Source organism: Mesocricetus auratus, unplaced genomic scaffold, assembly GCF_017639785.1.
Source record: "Mesocricetus auratus isolate SY011 unplaced genomic scaffold, BCM_Maur_2.0 Super-Scaffold_100011, whole genome shotgun sequence".
NCBI classification, from domain to species: domain Eukaryota; kingdom Metazoa; phylum Chordata; class Mammalia; order Rodentia; family Cricetidae; genus Mesocricetus; species Mesocricetus auratus.
The window spans coordinates 11684686-11707166 of NW_024429195.1; the positions used below are offsets into that span (position 1 = coordinate 11684686).

Genomic DNA, 22481 nt, shown 5'->3' on the forward strand with positions numbered 1-22481 from the left:
CCCACAAGCAGATCCAGGCACGCACCCGCTGTTCCAACCAACCTGTTGCACCTCTCTCGTTTCAGCTCTGCGCAGTTTCCCCGCCTGGAAGCTGATTGACAGCAGTCACTACCCAACCCTGGACTCAGGGCCTCCCTCAGGGACCAGCGATTGGCCCCCTGGGAGAATTGGAGTTAGGGGTGCAAGGGGAGGGATTTCCCTCAAAGGCTGAGGTCCCGGGACCTGGGAAGTAGGGACTGTCCTGCCTGCCACACGGCCCGGGCGCGCTGGAAGTGTTTAGCATCTTGGGTTGCTGCTCCAGGTCGGGACCACGCGGCGCACTGGGCCATCCTCCTGGTCCTCCTGCCACTGGGAGGACCCCAAAGGCGCCGCGCCGAGTTTTCGGCCCTCCCCAGCGGTTTCTCTGAAAGCTTGCACCCAGACTAGCTCTGCATATGCGCAGGGTGAGCTGTTGGAACTCTAAAGCCGCCGGGACCCTGCACACCACAAGGACTCCTGGGATGGCCACCCGAGCGCGCAGGACAGCCAAGTCCTCCGGCTTCCAGACGATACCCACACAGTCGTCCAGGCTGCTGCTGCTGTTCCTGTCACTGGTAAGCCGCGTCCCCGCACAGCCTGCTGTCCCACGAGGAGCACTTCTGTCCCCGGGTCTCTCCGGGGCTTCAGGTGTCCCTGCAGAGGAAGCTATAGTGGTGGCGAACCGCGGGCTCCGGGTGCCCTTCGGTCGCGAAGTCTGGCTGGATCCGTTGCGTGACCTAGTGCTGCAGGTGCAGCCAGGGGATCGCTGCGCAGTCACCGTGCTGGATAACGACGCGCTGGCCCAGCGGCCTGGCCGCTTGAGTCCCAAGCGCTTCGCGTGCGAATACGGCCCGGGAGAGGTGCGCTACTCGCACCTGGGTGCTCGCAGCCCTTCGCGCGACCGCGTCCGGCTGCAGCTGCGCTACGATACCCCAGGAGGGGCGATAGTCCTGCCGTTGGCCTTAGAGGTGGAAGTGGTGTTCACTCAGCTGGAAGTCGTGACTCGGAACTTACCTCTGGTCGTGGAAGAGCTGCTAGGGACCAGCAATGCCCTGGACTCTCGGAGCTTAGAGTTTGCCTACCAGCCTGAGACCGAGGAGTGCCGCGTGGGCATCTTGTCCGGTTTGAGCGCTTTGCCTCGTTATGGAGAGCTCCTTCACTACCCACAGGTCCCGGGAGGGGCCAGAAAGGGTGGCACCTCGGAGACCCTTCTGATGGACTGCAAAGCATTCCTGGAGCTGGGAGTGCGCTACCGTCACACAGCCCCCAGTCGCTCACCTAACAGGGACTGGCTGCCTATGGTGGTGGAGCTACACTCCCGAGGGGCTCCCGTGGGCAGCCCGCCTTTAAAACGTGAGCACTTCCAGGTGCTTGTGAGAATCCGGGGAGGAGCGGAGAACACCGCCCCCAAGCCCAGTTTCGTGGCCATGATGATGATGGAGGTGGACCAGTTTGTACTGACCGCTCTGACCCCAGACATGCTGGCCGCGGAGGATGCTGAATCCCACCCGGACCTTTTGATCTTCAACCTCACCTCTGCCTTCCAGCCTGGGCAGGGCTACTTGGTGAGCACCGATGACCGAAGCCTACCTCTCTCCTCCTTTACACAGCGGGATTTGCGCTTGCTGAAGATTGCCTACCAGCCTCCCTCAGAAGACTCTAACGAGGAGCGTCTGTTTGAACTGGAACTGGAGGTAGTGGACCCCGAAGGAGCAGCCTCGGACCCTTTCGCCTTCATGGTTGTGGTGAAACCCATGAATACATTGGCCCCAGTGGTCACACGAAACACTGGTCTCATTCTCTACGAGGGTCAATACCGGCCGCTCACCGGTCCTGTAGGCAGTGGACCCCAGAACTTGGTCATCAGTGATGAAGATGATCTAGAAGCTGTGAGCCTGGAGGTGGTAGCCGGGCTCCGGCATGGCCACCTCGTTGTTCTAGGGTCTCCCAGGAGTGACTCTGCTCCCAAGACCTTCACAGTGGCTGAGCTGGCCGCTGGCCAGGTTGTCTACCAGCACGATGACAGAGATGGTTCACTGAGTGACAACCTGGTCCTGCGCATGTCGGATGGGGAAGGGAGGCACCAGGTCCAGTTCCTGTTTCCCATCACCTTAGTGCCTGTGGATGACCAGCCACCCGTCCTGAACGCCAACACTGGGCTGACGCTGGCGGAGGGCGAAACCGTGCCTGTCCCACCCACGGCTCTGAGCGCAACTGATATGGACTCAGATGACTCTCAGCTGCGGTTTGTGCTGGAATCACCATTCTCAGCCACAGGGCACCTGCTTCTGCGCCAAACTCATGCTCCCCGGGAAGAGCAGGGGCTGTGGCAGAAGCAGGGGCTGTTTTATGAGCGAACGGTGACCGAGTGGCGGCAACAGGATATCACAGAAGGGAGGCTCTTCTACAGGCACTCAGGGCCCCATAGCCCTGGGCCAGTCATGGACCAGTTCTCATTCAGAGTCCAAGACAACCACGACCCCCCTAATCAGTCTGGCATCCAGAAGTTTGTGATACGCATTCATCCCGTGGACCGCCTCCCTCCAGAACTGGGCCGGGGCTGTCCCCTTCGGATGGTGGTCCAAGAATCCCAGCTCACACCGCTGAGAAAAAAGTGGCTGCACTACACTGACCTGGACACAGATGACAGAGAGCTACACTACACAGTGACGCAGCCCCCCACGGACACAGATGAAAACCACGCACCTGCCCCGCTAGGCACTTTGGTCTTCACTGATAATCCCTCAGTCATGGTAACCCATTTTACCCAAGCCCAGGTTAACCACCATAAAATTGCTTACAGGCCCCCGGGTCAGGAGCTAGGGGTAGCAGCTCGGGTGGCACAGTTCCAATTCCAAGTAGAGGATCGAGCTGGGAATGTGGCTCCGGGCACCTTCACACTTTACCTGCAACCTGTGGATAACCAGCCCCCTGAGATCGTCAACACTGGCTTCACCATTGAGGAGAAGGGCCACCACATCCTGCGCGAGACTGAGCTGCACGCCAACGATGTCGACACTGATGCGGCCCACATCTCTTTCACTGTCACACAGGCCCCCAAGCATGGCCACATGCAAATCTCCGGCCAGCCATTGCATGTCGGAGGTCGCTTCCATTTAGAGGACATAAAGCATGGCAGAATCTCCTATTCAAATAACGGGGATGAGTCTGTGACTGACAGCTGCTCCCTGGAGGTCAGTGACAGGCACCATGTCGTGCCCATCACTCTCAGAGTGAACGTTAGGCCAGTGGACCGCGAAGGTTCCACATCTGTCCTTCCAGCTGGCACTCTGGAGTCCTATCTAGATGTCTTAGAGAATGGGGCGACTGAAGTCACTGCCAACATCATTAAGGGGACCTATCAGGATACTGATGATTTAATGTTGACTTTCCTAGTAGAAAATCCACCTGTGTATGGGGAGATTCTGGTCAATGGAGCCCCAGCTGAGCAGTTCACTCAGAGGGACATCCTGGAGGGCTCTGTTGCCTATGCCCACACCAGTGGTGAGATTGGCCTGTTGCCCAAAGCAGACTCTTTTAACCTGAGTCTGTCAGATGTGTCTCAAGAATGGAGAATTGGCAGCAGTATTATTCAAGGTGTTACTGTGTGGGTGACCATTCTCCCTGTGGACAGCCAAGCCCCAGAAATTTCTGTTGGTGAGCAGTTTGTCGTGCTGGAAGGTGACAAGAGTATGATAACCCTAAGCCATCTAAGTGCTGAGGACGTGGACTCACTGAATGATGACCTCTTATGCACAATAGTCATGCAGCCCACCTCAGGCTATGTAGAGAACATTTCTCCAGCACCAGGCTCTGAGAAGTCAAGAGCTGGGATTGCCATAAGTGCCTTCACAGTGAAGGATCTCAGGCAAGGGCATATTAATTATGTCCAGAGTGTCCACAGGGGGGTGGAGCCTGTGGAAGACCGCTTTATATTCCGTTGCTCTGACGGCATTAACTTTTCTGAGAGACAAATTTTCTCCATTGTAATCATTCCTACCAATGATGAACAGCCAGAAATCTTCATGAGGGAATTCATGGTGATGGAAGGCATGAGTCTGGTGGTGGACACGCCCATCCTCAATGCTGCAGACGCTGACATTCCCCGGGATGATTTAACTTTCACCATTACCCGGTTTCCGATGCACGGTCACATCATGAACCAGCTGATCAATGGCACAGTGTTGGTTGAAAGCTTCACCCTGGACCAGATTATAGAGAGTTCCAGCATTATTTATGAGCATGATGACTCTGAGACGCAAGAAGATAGTTTTGTGATTAAGCTGACAGACGGAAAGCACTCTGTGGAGAAGGTGGTTCTCATTGTAGTCATCCCCGTGGATGACGAGACCCCCAGGATGACCATCAATAATGGCCTAGAAGTAGAAATTGGGGAAACCAAAGTCATCAACAACAAAATACTAATGGCAACTGATTTAGACTCTGATGACAAATCGTTGGTTTATATTATTCGTTATGGACCAGGACACGGCTTGTTACAGAAACGAAAACCCACAGGTGTCTTTGAAAACATCACTCTGGGCATGAATTTCACCCAGGATGAAGTGGACAGAAATTTAATTCAATATGTCCATTTTGGGCAAGAGGGCATTCGAGACCTAATTAAATTTGATGTGACAGATGGGACAAACGCCCTTATAGATAGATACTTTTATGTGTCCATTGGAAGTGTCGACATTGTTTTCCCTGATGTGATAAGTAAGGGTGTGTCCTTGAAAGAAGGTGGCAAAGTCACTCTTACAACCGACCTCCTGAGCACAAGTGACTTGAATAGCCCTGACGAGAGCTTAGTCTTCACCATCACCAGGGCTCCTATGAGAGGCCACTTGGAGTGCACAGATCAAAGGGGAGTGTCCATCACTTCTTTCACTCAGCTCCAGCTGGCTGGCAACAAAATCTACTACATCCATACAGCTGAGGATGAGGTCAAGATGGACAGCTTTGAGTTTCAAGTCACTGATGGACGGAACCCTGTCTTCCGAACATTCCGGATCTCCATCAGTGATGTAGACAACAAAAAGCCCGTGGTTACCATCCACAACTTGGTGGTCAGTGAAAGCGAGAGCAAGCTGATCACTCCCTTTGAGCTCACTGTGGAAGACAGAGACACTCCTGACAGGCTCCTTAAATTCACTGTCACCCAGGTTCCTGTTCACGGGCACCTCCTATTCAACAATACTAGGCCTGTCATGGTTTTCACCAAGCAAGACTTGAATGAAAACTTAATCAGCTACAAACATGATGGCACAGAGTCCACGGAAGACAGCTTCTCCTTCACAGTGACTGATGGCACCCACTCTGACTTCTACGTTTTTCCTGACACAGTGTTTGAAACGAGGAGACCTCAAGTAATGAAAATCCAGGTGCTGGCTGTTGACAACAGTGTCCCCCAAATTGTGGTGAACAAAGGAGCTTCTACGCTTCGTACTCTGGCCACTGGCCACTTGGGGTTCATGATCACAAGCAAAATCCTGAAAGTGGAGGACAGAGACAGCCTACATTTTTCTCTCAGGTTCATTGTGACAGAAGTTCCCCAACATGGTTACCTCCTAAACCTGGGCCAAGGTAACCACAGCATCACACAGTTTACCCAAGGTACGTTCTGCTTCTCTCTCCTTACAACCAAAGCTCGTGCTAGGCTTTATTTCTTGGGAATGAACCTGTCGCTAAAATTTGCAAGCAGAGCATCAAGATTGAGCTAAAGGGAAGAGGGAGGAAAGGGAAAAGAGGGAAGGAGACGGGGAGGAGAGGGCATAGATACCCACAGCCCTGGGAAAATACTCACTTTGCTGTGTGTTGCATTGGAGAGACCTTTTGTCACAGGGAGTGTAAAGGTTCTGTGGCTATGGCAAGACACGCTGATGAGGTGAGAATGAGGATCTGGGGGTTTATGACAGAGGCTGATTCCATGATGCTGTTTTACCAGTTTATGTCAGAGGCTGATTCCATGATGCTGTTTTACCAGTTTATGACAGAGGCTGATTTTGCGATGCTGTTTTACCAACTTTCTTGCCATCCTCTGTGTTGTAGGCTGCACATAGTCCTTGAAGCATTTCAGTGCCATAGAGATATGCAGTACAAATTACCTGGTTGTCATTATCCATATGCATTCAAACACAGTACCTTTAAATGCATATTACTTCAATTTTTTAATTTTATTTTAGAAGACTGGGTTGGTACTTGCTGAGACTATTGGGAATTTTGTAACTAAAAGACGATATTCATTTACTGGAGAGTTTCCTATTGGTCCGGGACTCTGAAAACCAGCTGTCCTCTACTCTTTCCCGTGCCAAGTGTCAGGCCCCCCCTTGCCTGAAGCACCTGTGTTCCTTGAGGCAGCAGGCTCTGATGAGGTCAGATGGAAAGGAGGGCAGGGGACCTCTGCAGAGTGACTCTGAGCAGGAAGGGAGGAACCATTCAGAGCTTGCTGGGAGGTTAAGGCTCTGTTCTCAGACCTGGCCACTTTCATTACAAAGGGATTTGTGTTGCTTTCGGGAAAATCTCCCAGCACCAGAGTAGAAACTGGACCTGCCCCTGTAGGCTCTGGGGAGGGGGGGGGATAGAGTGTAACCCCAGGACATCCCAGTGGGGGTGTTCTTTTCCTGCTACAGTGTTCTGCGCTTAGACAACAAACACTTTAATAGACGTGGATGCTGTGTAGAAGGGATCTCCATTTCTGGTCGATGCTGGCAAACAGCTTCACACTCCAGCCTCTTCTTGGCTGAGAGCCTGCATATATCTCGGGCCTGCAGGGACAGGAAAACCCCAGACTGTGAGAGTGTCATGCCAACCCAGCAGAGTTTTCTGCAGTGTTAGGCTGGTGTGTTTTCATGGGAAGGACCGAAGATCTGTGGAGATCAGAAAGCATTTTTTCTCCCCCCGCAACCCCAAACCAATGTGTTTTCATGGTGTTTTTTGTTTGTTTGTTTGTTTTAAAAATGGAAGAAGATAAGCTAATGCTTTCTTTTAGATTCTACAGGCCAAATTCAACAGCTCAAAAGTACCTCCAAATTATTCCTCATAGAGTGAACCCTAAAATTGTGCTATTTTATTGTGGGCATTTTGTTTTGTTTTGCTTTGGCACAGTAATCACGATTAAATTTTATCATCCTTGTAATTGTAGTTACACTTTGTTATAAATATTGCAGTTTTGAAAATTGCATTTTGAAAGAACCCATCCCATTCTAATACAAAGGCAGACTCTGCCGAGGAGCACTTCTGATATTTAATCACACAGCACTCATTTGAACAAGTTGAGGCTGGAGTTTGGTTCACAGCGGTTATTTATGGAGATTAGATAAGTGGTTAATGATGCAGAGGGCTCCTTCACAGCTGGCTGTGCCTCCAGGAGGGAAATGAGAGAGTGTTGGGCCTGAGCAGTCGCCTGTTTTTAGTTTTGCTTTATCATGAAGAGAGAAGAAGTGAAAATGAATTTTGATGGAGCTGAAAGCTTTTAGCAAAGGTGGCCAGAGAGGTTATTCAATCTGTTGATTAGCCCTTGAGAGACATTTCATTTTTTTTCAAAGGCTTACGTAAATGCATTGTCAAGAAAGGTTCACAATGTGTCCCTGCCCTTGAACTCACTGAGATAGATCCACCTGCCTCTGCCTCCCAGGTGTGGGGATTAAAGGTGTGCACCACCATCTTTAAAACATAAAATTATAATGATGTGGCATATCCCACCCAGTTGGGCATTAAAACATAGGTTCGGTTGAGGCCATCCTGGTCTGCAGAGTGAGTTCCAGGACAGGCTCTCCAAAGCTACAGAAAAACCCTGTCTTTTGAAAAAAAACAAAAAACAAAAAATATAAAAAATAGGGTAAAATAATCTCTTCAGTAGTGGTGGCACATAGCTTTAATCCCAGCACTTGGGAGGCCAGCGTGGTCTATAGAGCGAGTTCCAGCACAGTCAATGCTACACAGAGAAACCCTGTCTGGAGAATCCAAAATGATAATGATAGTGATATTAATATAAAAAAACAAACAGCTTGCTCCCAGGTCTAAACACTCGTCTCAAGTACCTAGACTCTCCTCCTTCTCTACAATGAGTACATAGTGGGGCTGCAGAGACGGCTCAGCAGGGAAGAGCGCTGGCTGCTCTTGCAGAGGACCCAGCTTTGGATGCCAGCACCCACACTGCAGCTCACGGCTGAGTGTAACTCCAGTTTCGGGAGATCAGATACCTTCTTCTGGCCTCTTTGGGTACCAGGCAAGCATCAGGAGATCAGATACCTTCTTCTGGCTTCTTCGGGTACCAGGCAAGCATCAGGAGATCAGATACCTTCTTCTGGCTTCTTCGGGTACCAGGCAAGCATGCAGGAGATCAGATACCTTCTTCTGGCCTCTTTGGGTACCAGGCAAGCATCAGGAGATCAGATACTTCTTCTGGCCTCTTTGGGTACCAGGCAAGCATCAGGAGATCAGATACTTCTTCTGGCTTCTTTGGGTACCAGGCAAGCATGCAGGAGATCAGATACCTTCTTCTGGCCTCTTTGGGTACCAGGCAAGCATCAGGAGATCAGATACCTTCTTCTGGCCTCTTTGGGTACCAGGCAAGCATCAGGAGATCAGATACTTCTTCTGGCCTCTTTGGGTACCAGGCAAGCATCAGGAGATCAGATACTTCTTCTGGCTTCTTTGGGTACCAGGCAAGCATCAGGAGATCAGATACTTCTTCTGGCCTCTTTGGGTACCAGGCAAGCATCAGGAGATCAGATACCTTCGTCTGGCCTCTTTGGGTACCAGGCAAGCATCAGGAGATCAGATACTTCTTCTGGCCTCCTTGGGTACCAGGCAAGCATCAGGAGATCAGATACTTCTTCTGGCCTCTTTGGGTACCAGGCAAGCATCAGGAGATCAGATACTTCTTCTGGCCTCCTTGGGTACCAGGCAAGTATGCAGTGTGCCCTGGTGCAAGCAGGCAAAGCACTCATGTACATAAAATAAAAACAAGTAATGAGCACATACTGATATTTTTGTGGGATATTTTGTTAATCGCTTTCAGAAAGGCATGAAGTCCCCCTCCATTTGTACCAGCTGTGATTACCAAGGGTGTTTACCTAAAATAGAAACTTTGGAATGGCTGTGTAGATCCATGAAATAAATATATCAAATATAGCAATTGGAAGAAAGTCTAATTCTTAGACTATTGTTATAATATTTCAGCTATCTTAATTATTGTGTCCTCTTTCCACTTAATGGAGGTACTGTTGATGGACATTTACAATTTGTTTTTTAGATGTACCTTTAGAATAACAGCATTGTCATCAAGGGTCTTCCAGAGTTATAGGGAAAGTGATAAGCTTTGAAGTGGTTATTTATTTCAATGAAATTCTCTCTTAATGCTATATTTTTTTTCTGAAAAAATTGACACGTGCTATATAAATATTTTGTTTTTTTTTTTGAGACAGCCCTTGCTGTCCTAGAACTCACTTGTAGACCAGACTAGCCTCTAACTCAGAGATCCACCTGCCTCTGCCTCCCTAGTACGCCAACACTGCCCAGCTTCTTTATTTTTATTGTATGAGTGTTTTGCCTGAATGTCTATTTGCTGGATGTGTACCTGGTCCCTGAGGAGATCAGAAAAGGTCATCAGCTCCTCTGAACAGGGGTTCCAGAGGCTGTGAGTCACTCTGGGTGCTGGGAATCGAGTCTGTGTCCTCTGCAACAGCATTCAGTGCTCTTACCTGCTGAGCCATCTCTCCAGCCCTGCCTGAGCTCCGTTTTTTTTTTTTTAACGAATTGCAAACTTTTGCTTTGACTGATTTTATTGCATGCATATATGTTTTGCCTGCATGTATGTCATCCACACGCATGCAGTGCCCAAGGAGGTCATTAGTGGATCATCTGTAACTGGAATTACGATGACTACAGGTGCTGGAAACTGGACAATGGTCCTTAGCACGAGCATCTGAGTCATCTCTCCAGCCTCCTATCAGCAGCATCATCAGTGGAACTATTATTATTATTATTATTGCTAAGCCATGTCTTCAGATTTTTCATTTAAAATTTTAGAGCGGGCGAGAAGGTTAAAGAAGTTCTCACGGCTGCAGATATGGTGGGCACAATAGGGACACATGGTCAGCAGGGTTCTCACCACTCCTTCCTGATAAACAAGTAAACAGGTCCGGGAAGGGCTGTGCAGGGTGGTGCCGGGGCTGTATAGAGCTGTGCAGGGGCTTGCAGGGTGGTGCCGGGGCTGTATAGAGCTGTGCAGGGGCTTGCAGGGTGGTGCAGGGCTGTATAGAGAGCTGTGCAGGGGCTTGCAGGGTGGTGCCGGGGCTGTATAGAGCTGTGCAGGGGCTTGCAGGGTGGTGCAGGGCTGTATAGAGCTGTGCAGGGGCTTGCAGGGTGGTGCAGGGGCTGTATAGAGCTGTGCAGGGGCTTGCAGGGTGGTGCCGGGGCTGTATAGAGCTGTGCAGGGGCTTGCAGGGTGGTGCCGGGGCTGTATAGAGCTGTGCAGGGGCTTGCAGGGTGGTGCCGGGGCCGTGTGTGCCTCTTAGCCTCGCAGAGACTTGCTCCAGGTTAAGGCGAAGAGGCAGGTGAGTGGGTGAGGCCACTCAGCTCTTTCATTTCAAGTTAAGACTCATGAGAGCATTTGCTGGCTGTGAGACCTTCAACAGAGGACCTGGCATATAAAGATGGTGGGGAAACAAACTTCAGAAGTGTTTCACCTTCTAGGAAAGAAGCCTGTGCGGATTGATACAAACACTAGGAAACGTGTGAGACATTGTGGCAGAAATAAAGTATTACGGGGGGGGGCAGGACATTTGCACTTGTCCTGTGCACTAAAAAGCAGACGTTCCATTGCCAGGGATGTCTCTTTGTAAGTGTGTCTTCTTTCAACGCTGCGAGGCAGGGTACAGTCCACATGTCACGTCTCCTAAGGAAAGAGTCAGAGATCTGTGGCAGAACGAGCCTACTCCAAGTGCTGCACTCACTGAAGACAACTTTCTCACGCTGTTCTTTCGTTTGCCGTCCCTGTGAACTCGATAGCACAAACCCAACAGAGCTTTTAGAATTAGGAAGACCACAAACACGCAGGAGACAGGCAAATATCACCAACCTGTTGACGGTGTTCTCTGGCTACATTCTGACATTGCGTAACCTTAGAAACTCACCGGCACAGCTCAAAGAGGGGTGTTTTAAGGATCACAGGACAGAATGGTGTCTTCTCTTTCATTAAATCGTATGTGTGGTATTAAGGAGAGGAGCTGGTAAAGTGGATGATTTTTATGTATGTTACTAATGTCAACAGATTGATGCACATGAGTTTGGTAGGCTTGGACGCAGTGAAGGGGGTGCTAAACCCCCTGTCATGCACAACAGCTTTAGAGCTGCCTGCTGTACCATGACAGCTAAGGTGACTACACCAGGCAAGAGAACCCCTGCCCCTCCCTTTGGCTTCCTGTAGAACTCACTCTACAAGGGAGGCAAAGCATGGACTTCAAGAGGCCCAGGAAATCTGCCATGCCTCAAAATATCCTCCTTTCCACCTGTCATGGAGCCTGGCACGCCGTATTTAGATAGCCGCTCCTCTGTGGGAAGGGACACCACCTTGCTATTATTGTAATCTAAGTCTGGCCCTCTATTTTTCTGTGTGAGGGTCAGATTTCTACAGGACAGCTGGCATTAGGGGGGCAGTGATAGAGAATGAAGCACCGTTTCCCCTGAGAGGGGAGCTAAACATGTCTTCAGAAACATAATAGCCAATAGGATTTATTGTAACCTCAAGCCATCAGTTTTGATACAGTAATTAATCACCTTGCCTTTTGGTTGTTTTTTAGCTGACATTGATGACCTGAAAATATGCTATGTCTTAAGAGAGAGAGCTAATGCCACAAGTGATATGTTCCATTTCATAGTGGAAGACGACGGTAAGTATTCCACTCTCTGGGAGGTTAAACTGCCGGAGGCCTTTTAATTTTGTTTATTTTGGTTGCTCTTTGACTATATTGCTACAAGGAATCTTTATCAGGTATTACTTTGTGCTCATTTGCTTTTATGCAGAGTGAATTTTGTGTCTGCTATAAAAGGTTTAATCGTTTCAATCTGACAGAATTCCATTCTTTAGTGGATACTGGTAAATGTCATATTGTTTCTGTCTTGTGATTCATAACAGAGACAGTGACAGAAAGAGAGGAGGAGGAGGAGGAGGGAGAGATCTGTATGAATAGGGTACCTCTGCCCAGTTGTTCAGGTTACTCAGGCATCAGGAAGATGCTGGAATCTAGCCTGTGCCTGCCCTGGTGGGTCCCCCAAACAGTATCCCTTTGGGTACTGCCTCTACTCAACCAGAATTCTGTGACAAATAAACATGGTCTCATTGCCCCAATATCAGGGTGTATACTGATCTTAGTTTGGCGGAGTTTTATGAGTTGGTCTAGCGAAAAGCTTTCCTTGGCCAGGTTTGAAGAACACTGTAGAAACTGGTATGTGCCTTTCTGTCTAAGCTTCTTAGACAAGAAGTTTTATTGCCACCAGCCCTTCCCAGACCTGCTCAGGGACTCTTCTGTTCCCAATGACTCTTCCTTCTCACCCTGCAAACAGACCTGGAAACATCTAGCCAGTTCTGGATACAGTAGAAAGATGTTTTTATTGTTGGGTGTCCTCCTGGAAAGCCACTTAGTCTCACCAAGCGTCTATCTTATACAAACAGGACACAGGAAGTTCCAAGAAAGAAACCAACATGTTAGGGAGAGTATAGAGAGGAGGACTCCCTCAGACTAGGTCTGAGTCTGTTTCCTTGTGACACTTTTAAAATAATGGCATACTGTTAGGTTGTCTACCTCAAAAGGAGATGCTTCTCACCCTCCATATCCACTGAAGCATAACATGCCCTTGTTTAAAATACCATTGGATACAACATGACCAGGTGTCTGAATGTGATGTCTATTATATGCATACCAGAAAGGCAAAAGAAGGTTTCCCAACTTAGGCAGAGTTATTTGATTCCTGTTTCAAATCTGAGGCTTAATATAGCTAATGCCTATGTTTGAAAGGAACCAAGTCATAGTTTAGTATTTGACACACTGGCAAAGGAATCTCAGTAAGGAACAAAATCCTAAGAAAGGAAAACCAACTGACAAACTAAAACCAGTGTACTTCCTGAAGCCTGCTGCTCGAAGGCAAAATCGTGCCAAAAGAAATTGTGAAAACAAGGCCCGAACAAGCCTCAATGAACCCAAATTTTCTGTCTTAAAATTACAAAAAACAAAACATTACGATAAAAATCCCATGGCTCACAAGTAGGGAGATGGTTCAGCAGCTGAGAGCGCTACCTGCTCCTGCAGAGAACGGGGATGGGTTCCCAGCACCCTCAGGACAGCTCACAACCACCTGTACCTCTAGTTCCAGAGGATCCAATGCCCTCCTTGCGTCCTTCTGAGCTCCTAGGACCCTGTGCACATGTGATACACGTATATACGTGCAAGCAAAGCACTCATGCACATGAACTAAGATAAATCCGTAAAAAAAAAAACCAGCCTTTACTTTCAAAATGTTCTGTCACCACATTTATATATACACCCATAATTATTCTATTCCACACAGTTTTGGCTAGGTGGGATGGAAAATTTTCCTTAAAAGTGTCCTCAAACTTTGGAAAGCATCGTATTGTCTATCATTTTGAGATAAACAGTAAGGATGCCTGGTTATAGAGGTTGGGTTTATGTTTAGGTTTCTGAGGACGTGGCGGGGCTTTTGGAGATGGTCTTTATGGTTATGAAAATGGGAATGAAATCATTCCAGGAGTTCCTTTGGCTTCAGTTTAACATAGGCAGATTATTTTAGAGCTATCTGTCTATGCCTTCCTTTCCACAGGTGTAGCATTCATTAGCTGTAGGGCTAGGCTAGATCCTGGCAAAGGGTTATTAAATAAAATGTACCTGAAACTCCTTGCTGTAAGAAAAGTTCCTTTTGACAGAATAAACAGGAATCTACATGATCAAAAAAATAGGAAGTGGTATGTGTACTTAGAATTGAGTCCACCTGATTTTTAAGCTTGGTGTTATGTTATCTTGCGAAGGATCTGCCATTTGGATGAGGCATTGAGTCCTGCTAAGGCATACAAAGTATTAGCCATAGTGATCCTCTACTTCACACGTAGAAGATTTGCCACCTTTAAGTCATCTTCGAAGTGTGAACACCTTCCAGTAGCTTGCTCACATCTGGACAACTGTCAAACACCATTGTGTAAGATTAGGACTTTAAATGTTCAAGCCTCTTTCTAACCTGCTGAAGTCATCATCTTCAAACCCACAGGACTATTTTTAGAATGGTGACTAGCTAAGCAAATTTCTAGCTCAAACTTAATCCTTGGATCTTCCTAAAAATAAAATGTTACTGCTGGGCAGTATTTTCACATGCCTTTAATCCCTGCCTCAGGAGGCAGAGGCAGGTACATCTCATGAGTTTGAGGCCAGCCTCATCTACAGAGTGTGTTCCAAGGCAGCCAGGATTTTGCAGAGAAACCCTGCTTCAAAATAAATAAATAAGTAAAATATTACGTTACATCAAGGATCAAGAATGGGAGAAAAAGCCGGGCATTGGTGATACATGCCTTTAATCTTAGTACTTGGGAGGCAAAGACAGGCAGATTTCTGTGAGTTCAAAGCCAGTCTGGTCTACTTTTGTGAGTTCCAGGACAGGCTACAGAGAAACCCTGTCTCGGGAAGAAGAAGAAGGAGAAGGAGAAGAAGGAATAAAAAGAGAAGAGGAAGAGGAAGAAGAAGAGGAAGAAGAAGGAGAAGAAGAAGAAGAAGAAGAAGAAGAAGAAGAAGAAGAAGAAGAAGAAGAAGAAGAAGAAGAAGAAAAGAAGAAGAAGAAAGAAGAAAGAAGAGGAGGAGGAGGAAGAGGAAGAGGAAGAGGAGGAAGAAGAAGAAAAGAGGAAGAAGAAGGGAGGAAGGAGGAAGGAAGGATGGAAGAACAAGAACAAGAACAAGAAGAACAACAAGCAGAAAAAGAAGAAGGAAAGGAAGAATTGGTTGAAAGTAGAAGCCTAAGAGCGTTTGCTTCTGATTAGTTTGGTTAGAACCTGGCAGGTCACAGGATTCTCCTGTTACAATGTGGTCATGAATGGGTGACCATTCACCATTCAAGGGATGGTTCCTGGGACACACTCCTTGCATTTTAGGGTTTGGAGCACTTTGAGGGACAATTAGTGAGAAGTGGATAATGTTGGGTTTTACCCCAGGAGGTCTCTGCTGTGTTATAACTTAATACAGTAGCCCAGTTCAGAGTTCTTATTCCTATTCTTAATGGAGCATTTTTAGAAACAAAAAAGCAGTAGTCAGTACAGTACATGAACAATTCCAGAACTTAAGTTACCAGAGAAATAAGCGTTTCTCTACATGGTGTACTGTAGAACACATGAAATCCTTAGATCTCAGAAATCTCTCAACTACACTTTCACCCTTCAGCATGATTTATTGTTGCCCATGCAGTTTTGCTCTCATCCCTCTGAGCTTAGTACAATAACAACAGCAAAACTATCATTCCTAATTGGAAGAGTAAGGAAACTGAGTCACAGAAATGGGAAACTAACCTCTTCAGGTGAACCCCAGTAGACAAATAGAGGCTGAACTGACGCCCAGGTTCTTTTGCCAGACAGTAAAAACCGGTGGCTTCCCCACTGTTCCTGACAGGCAGAAGAAAGCAGAGACTCACTGACCTCTGCTCTACATACTGAGCGGTCAGGAAGGGCAGTGGTGGTACACGCCTTTAGTCCCAGCACTCCGGAAGCTGAAGCAGGCAAAACTCTGTGAGTTCCCAGCCAGCCTGGTCTGCAGAGTGGGTTCCAGGTCAGCCAGGGCTGCACAGAGAAAACCAGTCTCAAAACAAACAACAACAAAAATAGAGTCCAATACAGAGTATCTTCTAGATTGTTAATTTTTATTCTAAAATACTTCAGATATCCTACAGTTCTCAACTTTATAGCCCTTTTCCCGGTGACTGTGGTTTAACTATTTAAGCACAGTGTATTCTCACCTAAAAGTGGTTTAGGGACCTTTGTAATTTTCTCTCCAAGGAACAACTCAAGCCGTTTATTGTAATGTGAAAGCCAGTTTCAAGTAACTATTTCAGGTATGTCCCACCCTCAGCCCTAATGATTGTTAATCTCTCTTCAGCACCAGCTCAAATGTCACTTCCTTTCCAAGTCTGTCCCCTGTACCATGTTTAGGAAGTTAGCCATGGCCTTCTTCGTGCTTTATATCCTTTACTTTAGTCATGGCAGGAATGTCCTATTGTGACAATTACATCATGAGGTTGGTCTCTATCCATACACAAAGAATATCTTCAAAACTAACCTTTTGTTCCAGGACCTACTCAGAGTCGAACACATGGCACACATAGGACAAATGTGTTAAAATGAATTAAGCAACAAATGAAGGTAGAGCCCTATGATTTTATGCAAGGAGTGATTAAACAGTACCCCAAGGGAAGCTCCTGGAGCAGTTTCTGGTGGAACCTTGGCATTCTGTAAGAACGTTCCCTTATCCTAGCTTTAACTTAAATCCCTATGGCACCAACAAAGATTCTTACCTAAGCCCCCACGTTTATAAGCACAGGAAACCAGCTACTGTGGAGACTACTTTGAAATCGTCAGTGAAATGTAGATTGGAAAAAGCCCCTGTTTAGAGTTCTGGACACTATTCTTAAAGAGGCATTTAAATCTGGGAGAGGGGGAGCAGTTTGGGGTATATTGTGTAAACAATTCCACAACTTAAAATTTAAAGAGACCCCAGGCAGTGGTGTCACATGCCTTTAATCCCAGCATTCGGGAGGCAGAGGCAGGCGGATCTCTGTAAGTTTGAGACCAGCCTGCTGTTCTATAGAGTAAGTGACAGGACAGTCAAGGCTACATAGAGAAGCCCTGTCTTGAAAAAGCAAAACAAAATGGCAAAACCATAATTTAAAGAGAAATAAGCATTTTCTATATTACTGAATTTTTAAAGCCAGCCCATAATTTTTGGCAAGTTCTTTTCTGCTTTGGTGACTCCAGTTTTTATTTTGAGTGGACATGAGACAACAGTTAGAGAAACAGAAGGCTGTCTTTCTGTAAAGTATGCCCAGTATGCTCATTAGAATGGTAATATATCATCAGTTTTAAACTTATTTTGTTGTTATTCTTTGTTTTAACTTTCAAAGATCTCAGCCACTTGTCTGAGATGGTCTTGGAAGACAATGGGGATTCTGCGGGATGGGTCAGACTTGTGCTCTGCTACCGAACTACATCTCCCTAGAATGTGTCTTGATGAGCCTAAGATTAGGCTATGTGATCTCCTGGCTTGATAAGCAACGTGAGAGGAATCTTACTTTTACTCTATGAAACTGGTTTGGGTTTGTCACTTCTTCCAAGTGCCAAGTCATGCGGTCTAACTCGGCTCTGCCTGCCATTCCTGGCACTGGAACTGGACAGCAGACATAGTATTAATCTGTGTTGGCTATTACAGTGTGTCTGGTCCCCAGCCAGATCCTTTTCTGTTACTGTTGGTGGTGGTGTCTTTGACTTTACGGTGGCCAAATTCCCGTCCACCCAGATCTTTAATTCATGAGCTATTGAAAGATATAAATAGTGCCTTGAGATATTACAGGAAGTCACAGTCGTTTCTGTCTATGAAATGTCAGTTAAGGTCAAGGCTTTCAAGTTTTTGTTCAGCATTTGACAAATTAAATAATCAAATACAAAAGGGTCATGGGAATGTCTTCATTCTAGACAGAAGGAATGTAAGTTTTGACTTCAAGCAGGCTGTCACTTCAAAACTGGAGGCAAAGTAATTATTGATAATTAGCTTGAATCTAGAGAAAGGGTTAAAACATATGTTATAAACTGTAGGAAAATGAGGGTTGTGAGAAGAAGCATTCAGAGACCATCTTGACAGTAAGCTGAGAGAGAAAGACAGTGTTGCCGATAGTCAAGTCAGAGGCTGAGGACGGGAGAAGCAGAGGGAGGGTGGGGAGCCAGAGTCTTAACTACGAGACGGTGAAGCGATGCCAAGCACTTGAGGCAAAGGCCTGCAGTGCGGACAGGATACAGGCTCCACTGAGTATAGACCTTGGGAAGGGCATTGGCTAAGGTGGCTAATGTTTGTGAGCCCTGCTTTATTCTTTGAGCAGTTAGGATAGTTCAGGTCCTCAAAAGTCCATCTCCGGTGAGGTGTCGCCTTCAAGGCATAGCTCTAGCAATACACCTGCTCTGCATCCATGGCAGAAGCAACTCTTCTGTGCAATTCAAGTTCTATCAGCTGTCTTTGCGTTCACCCCCGCAGTCCACAGCATGTTGGTACACGCTTGGCTTTAGTCTGGGTGTTACTTTTCTTACATCATGAGACTGTTGGTAGAGATTGGATCCCTACAGAGAGACTTAACATGAATCCATATTTACACCCGAAGGAATTAATAGCCCCTTTTAGAAGCTAAGCAAATCTTCCTTTCACAACTGATCAAAATACCATAATATCAAACTAAATATTTATTTGTGGTACATGTTCTAAAACTCAGTGCTATCTTATTCTGTATCTTGTAAGCTTGTCCTGTGTGGCTGAGGCAAAGGGAAGACTATTTTCCATAGTAATCAGTGTTATTCTACATTTTGTAGAGTCAAAGAAATGTAGCCAAAAAAAACAAAAACAAAAACCAAGTGTGATAGAGGAGAAAGGTTGGAGTTTCTGTGGTTAGACTTATTTGCTATAACAAGTCATTATTTATTTGTTGAATCAGTCAACAAATGCTTTTGACATTCCCAGGATGCTTCGGGTATTTACTGGAATGTGGGGAAACAATAGATTTATAAATATGAACATATATACTATAGTATAAATATAAATAAATAGATTGATCTTTGACCTCGGATCAATCCCAAGGATAAAGCAACAGACAAAACATTCTGGAGATTAGGAGATAGCAATGCAGTTGGGAGGAAAGGTATCTCTGTGTAAACTTAGGCGTGGGATGAGATCAAGCTCCTGCAAGAAGAAAAGGGAGAAAGAGCACCACATGCTAAGGTCTGAGGGCTGGTGCTTAGCTCAGCAGAAGAGTGCCTGCTTGCCTGAGCAGAGAGAGAGAGAGAGAGAGAGACACAGACAGACAGACAGACAGACAGACAGACACGTGTGCACAGAGAGAGAGAGAGAGAGAGAGAGAGAGAGAGAGAGAGAGAGAGAGAGAGAGAGAAGGGAGGGAGGGAGAGAGAGAGAGAGAGAGGCCTGTGATAAGGCTTTCAAGCTGCGCTATAGACCATGGTGCACTCACTCACGTGATTAGGTACGCCATAAGGACGGAGGAAGTCCAGCAATCATTTTAAAGCGCAGGTAACATGTCCCAGTTTGCACAAGCCAGTCCTCCAGCTACAGGGAACTGACACAAGAGCAGTAGGGGATAGTGTGAGCCTGCTGAAAGCTGAGGTGGTGAGACACATGTGGCCCGGGGTTGAGAGGGCCAGGCATGTTGGTACACGCCAGCACTCAGGAAACAGAGGCAGATGATCTCTGTGAGCTGGAGGCCAGCCTGATCTACACTGTGAGTTCCAGGCCACTACAAAGTGATACCCTGTTTCTAAACAAAACAAGACATAGAGATGAGAGGCTAGTCTTCCCACAGTTTTGATTCAGAGAAAGGAAGGAGTGAGATGTGAGCATAATTCTGGGTTTCACAGTCCGTGGACAATGACCAAGATGAGGTAGACTGGAGGGCCCTGATACAGTCGGGTTGCAGCTCAGGTGGTTTGGGCATACCGGTTTTCGAGAAGTCCCACCCAGCTGAAGTCCGTATGAAGGCTAGCCATTAATTGTGCTTCTCTGCCTTATCTAGTCTTCTGGGAAGTAGGTGGGAGGGAGTTGTAACAGATGCTGGTTGGGACCCTTTCCATCCCTGGAGACCTGACCCTGAGCCAAGCATCTCCAACTTGCCTGGTCTCAGTTGCAATTGTAAAGGGGTGTAGAATAGTGAGCAGCTCCTGGGTTCTTCTGAAAAAAGAGTGAGTGAGAAAATGCCCAGAAAGGATGCCATTTGTACACCTCAGTTCCCCGGAGGGAGTGTGCAGAGAGTGCTGCTGTCCAGCAGCTGTCCCTTCCCCGAGGACTTGGGGGGCTTCTCTCTTTCCCCTCTCCCTCACTTCCTACTCGCTCTCTCTCAGTTCGGGTTTTTGTTTCCTGAGGCAAGCTGTCATTATGTAGACCGCATTGGTCTTAACCGTATGGTCCTTCCTCCTCAGCCTCCCTAGTGCTGGGTTATTAGGACATGTAGTCACTGTAGTGACAGATATTAGTGAATGTTGCAAAGAGAAGGCCACTGAGACAAATGCACAGTTGAGACTATTCATAAATGTAAACAGCGAGAAGAATGCAGTCTATGAAGTTTTCTCCTAAGGTTACTGAAGAGAAAGTGTCGTGTACCATGTACTTAGCACAGTCTTCCAAAAGCCAAGTGTTGCCTCTGGAACGATTTATAGAATGAGGAACCCTTTGACCCCTTGTAATGAGCACTGCAGTAATTATTTTCCTGAGATTAGAAGACAACTTACCAGTATTTAAAATATTGTAATCATGAGGTTTTTATAAGTAAAGACTGGGTAATAAATGAATTTTACTTATCAGCTGCAATGATAAAGTTTTTGCCTTCTAATCGTGGAAGCCATTTGTCTCTGAAATCCCGATGAGGTCAGAGAAACAAAGTGGCATACTTACTCCTCCGTGCAAATGAGGGAAATTAATATGTGCTGAGCTTGAACTTGGTGGAAAAATTACGAGTAAGTAAAACACACACATAAAGCATTTGCGATTTTGTCCTTTCTGCCCACATGAAGACTCATTTTTTTAATGTATATTTCCTTAGGGCTAAAATATAGATATAAAGGAGAAGGAACTTTTTATTACCAGCATTCTGTTTTGGAACAGATACCATAAATTTACTAAAATGATTAATTTACTAATTTGTCTTTGAGTTTTGTAGTTAAAAAAAACAACACTTGCCAAGTGGCTCTATCTAAGCAGCCTTTTAATGTTAAGAAAGCAGTGTACCTTCAGCTTATTTACATTTAGAATCCTAACAATGTTGCCAGGGGAACTTTCCAAAATGAATTATTCAGTTATAGCTAATTACCATTTAATATAAAAAATGGTATACTAGTTTTAGCATCATTTGAACAAAGAAACTAAAAAAAGGTTGAGAGATAATTACAGAGCTGTGTTTAGTTTTTTTTTTTAAGTAGTTCTTTGTTCTTCACACCAAGTTTGATCTAAGCTCAGAAAATAACACCCTTGGATGAAGGAACCCTGGCCACAATTCTCTTTGTCCCACTCTGGCAACATTCCTTAGATGGGGGCCCTGCCTTCTGTGCTGGATTCTTGAGCAGAGAAAGTCACCCTGTCTGGGTGATGCCACCTGCTCCCCTCACTCGACTTAGGCAGCTCTGAGTTGGTCAGCACCCTGAAAAGAGTGTTCTGGAAAAGCCACTTCAGAAACTAAAGAGAAGCCATGAAACTGGTCAGAGGACTTTAGAAACCCAGGAGGCAGGAGACTAGGAGGAGGAATATAGGCTCCCATAATTTGTGTTCCCGTAATTCTCTTCCTTTTGTGCAGAAATGGCTAAAAACTGAGGACATTGCATTGTGGCCATAAAACATACAAAACTGCATTTAAGAAACTGTTTTCTCAAACCTTTTCTTACTCTATAGACCTCAACGTCATTTTGGTGCACTATTAATATCCACCTAGACCCTAAATGTAGCCAGTTTTACCTAACTTGATTTCTGATGAGCTCCATTCCCACTTAATTCCCTGACTACTGTTTCCATTGTGAGCATATTGATTTTGTGACCAAGAAGATGTAAACTGCTTAAAATAATGGTGTAATCAGTACTTTCTTTGGGCTGCCAACCAGCTCCCAAATAAAGACACAGAGACGTGTTAATTATGAATGCTCAGCCTTAGCTTGAGGCTTGTCCCACTAGCTCCTTTTAACTTAATTTAACCTGTTTCTATTTATCCTCATTTTGTTTCAGGGCTTTTTACCTTTCTATCATTTCCTGTTTCCAGGAAACACTCTGGGTCTGGACGGATGGTGTCTCTCTTCTTTTTCCATCTGTCCCTCAGCCTAAATTCCTCCTCCTCCTTACTCCCCCTGCCCAGAAGTCCTGCCTGGACCTCCTCCCTTGCTATTGGATGTTTGGCTTTTTATTAGACCAATCAGATGCCTTAGGTAGGAAAGGTAAAACAGTAATGTCAATGCTCTGTCTTATCATGATGCTAAGATCCATTCTCAACTCTCCTAAGGTGATTACATCCAAACTGTTTGTTTGTTTGGTTGGTTAGTTGGTTTTTTTGGCTTTTGGTTTTTCAAGACAGGATTTCTCCGTGTAGCCCTAGCTGTCCTGGAACTCGCTCTGTAGACCAGGTTGGCCTTGAACTCATAGAGATCCACCTGCCTTTGCCTCCCAAGTGCT

At 46.4% G+C, this 22481-nt stretch overlaps 1 protein-coding gene across 1 annotated transcript in view; it reads left to right on the forward strand.

Annotated features, from left to right (window-relative positions):
* The first annotated feature begins 368 nt into the window (after positions 1-368).
* Positions 369-22481, forward strand: part of Frem2 (FRAS1 related extracellular matrix 2) — a 131591-nt gene continuing 109478 nt past the window's right edge. Inside the window, exons 1-2 of the mRNA XM_040754431.1 lie at positions 369-5634; positions 11826-11915. Of these exons, the coding sequence (XP_040610365.1) occupies positions 435-5634; positions 11826-11915 (5290 nt within the window). The 5' untranslated portion in view covers positions 369-434. The remainder of the gene's footprint in view (positions 5635-11825; positions 11916-22481) is intronic.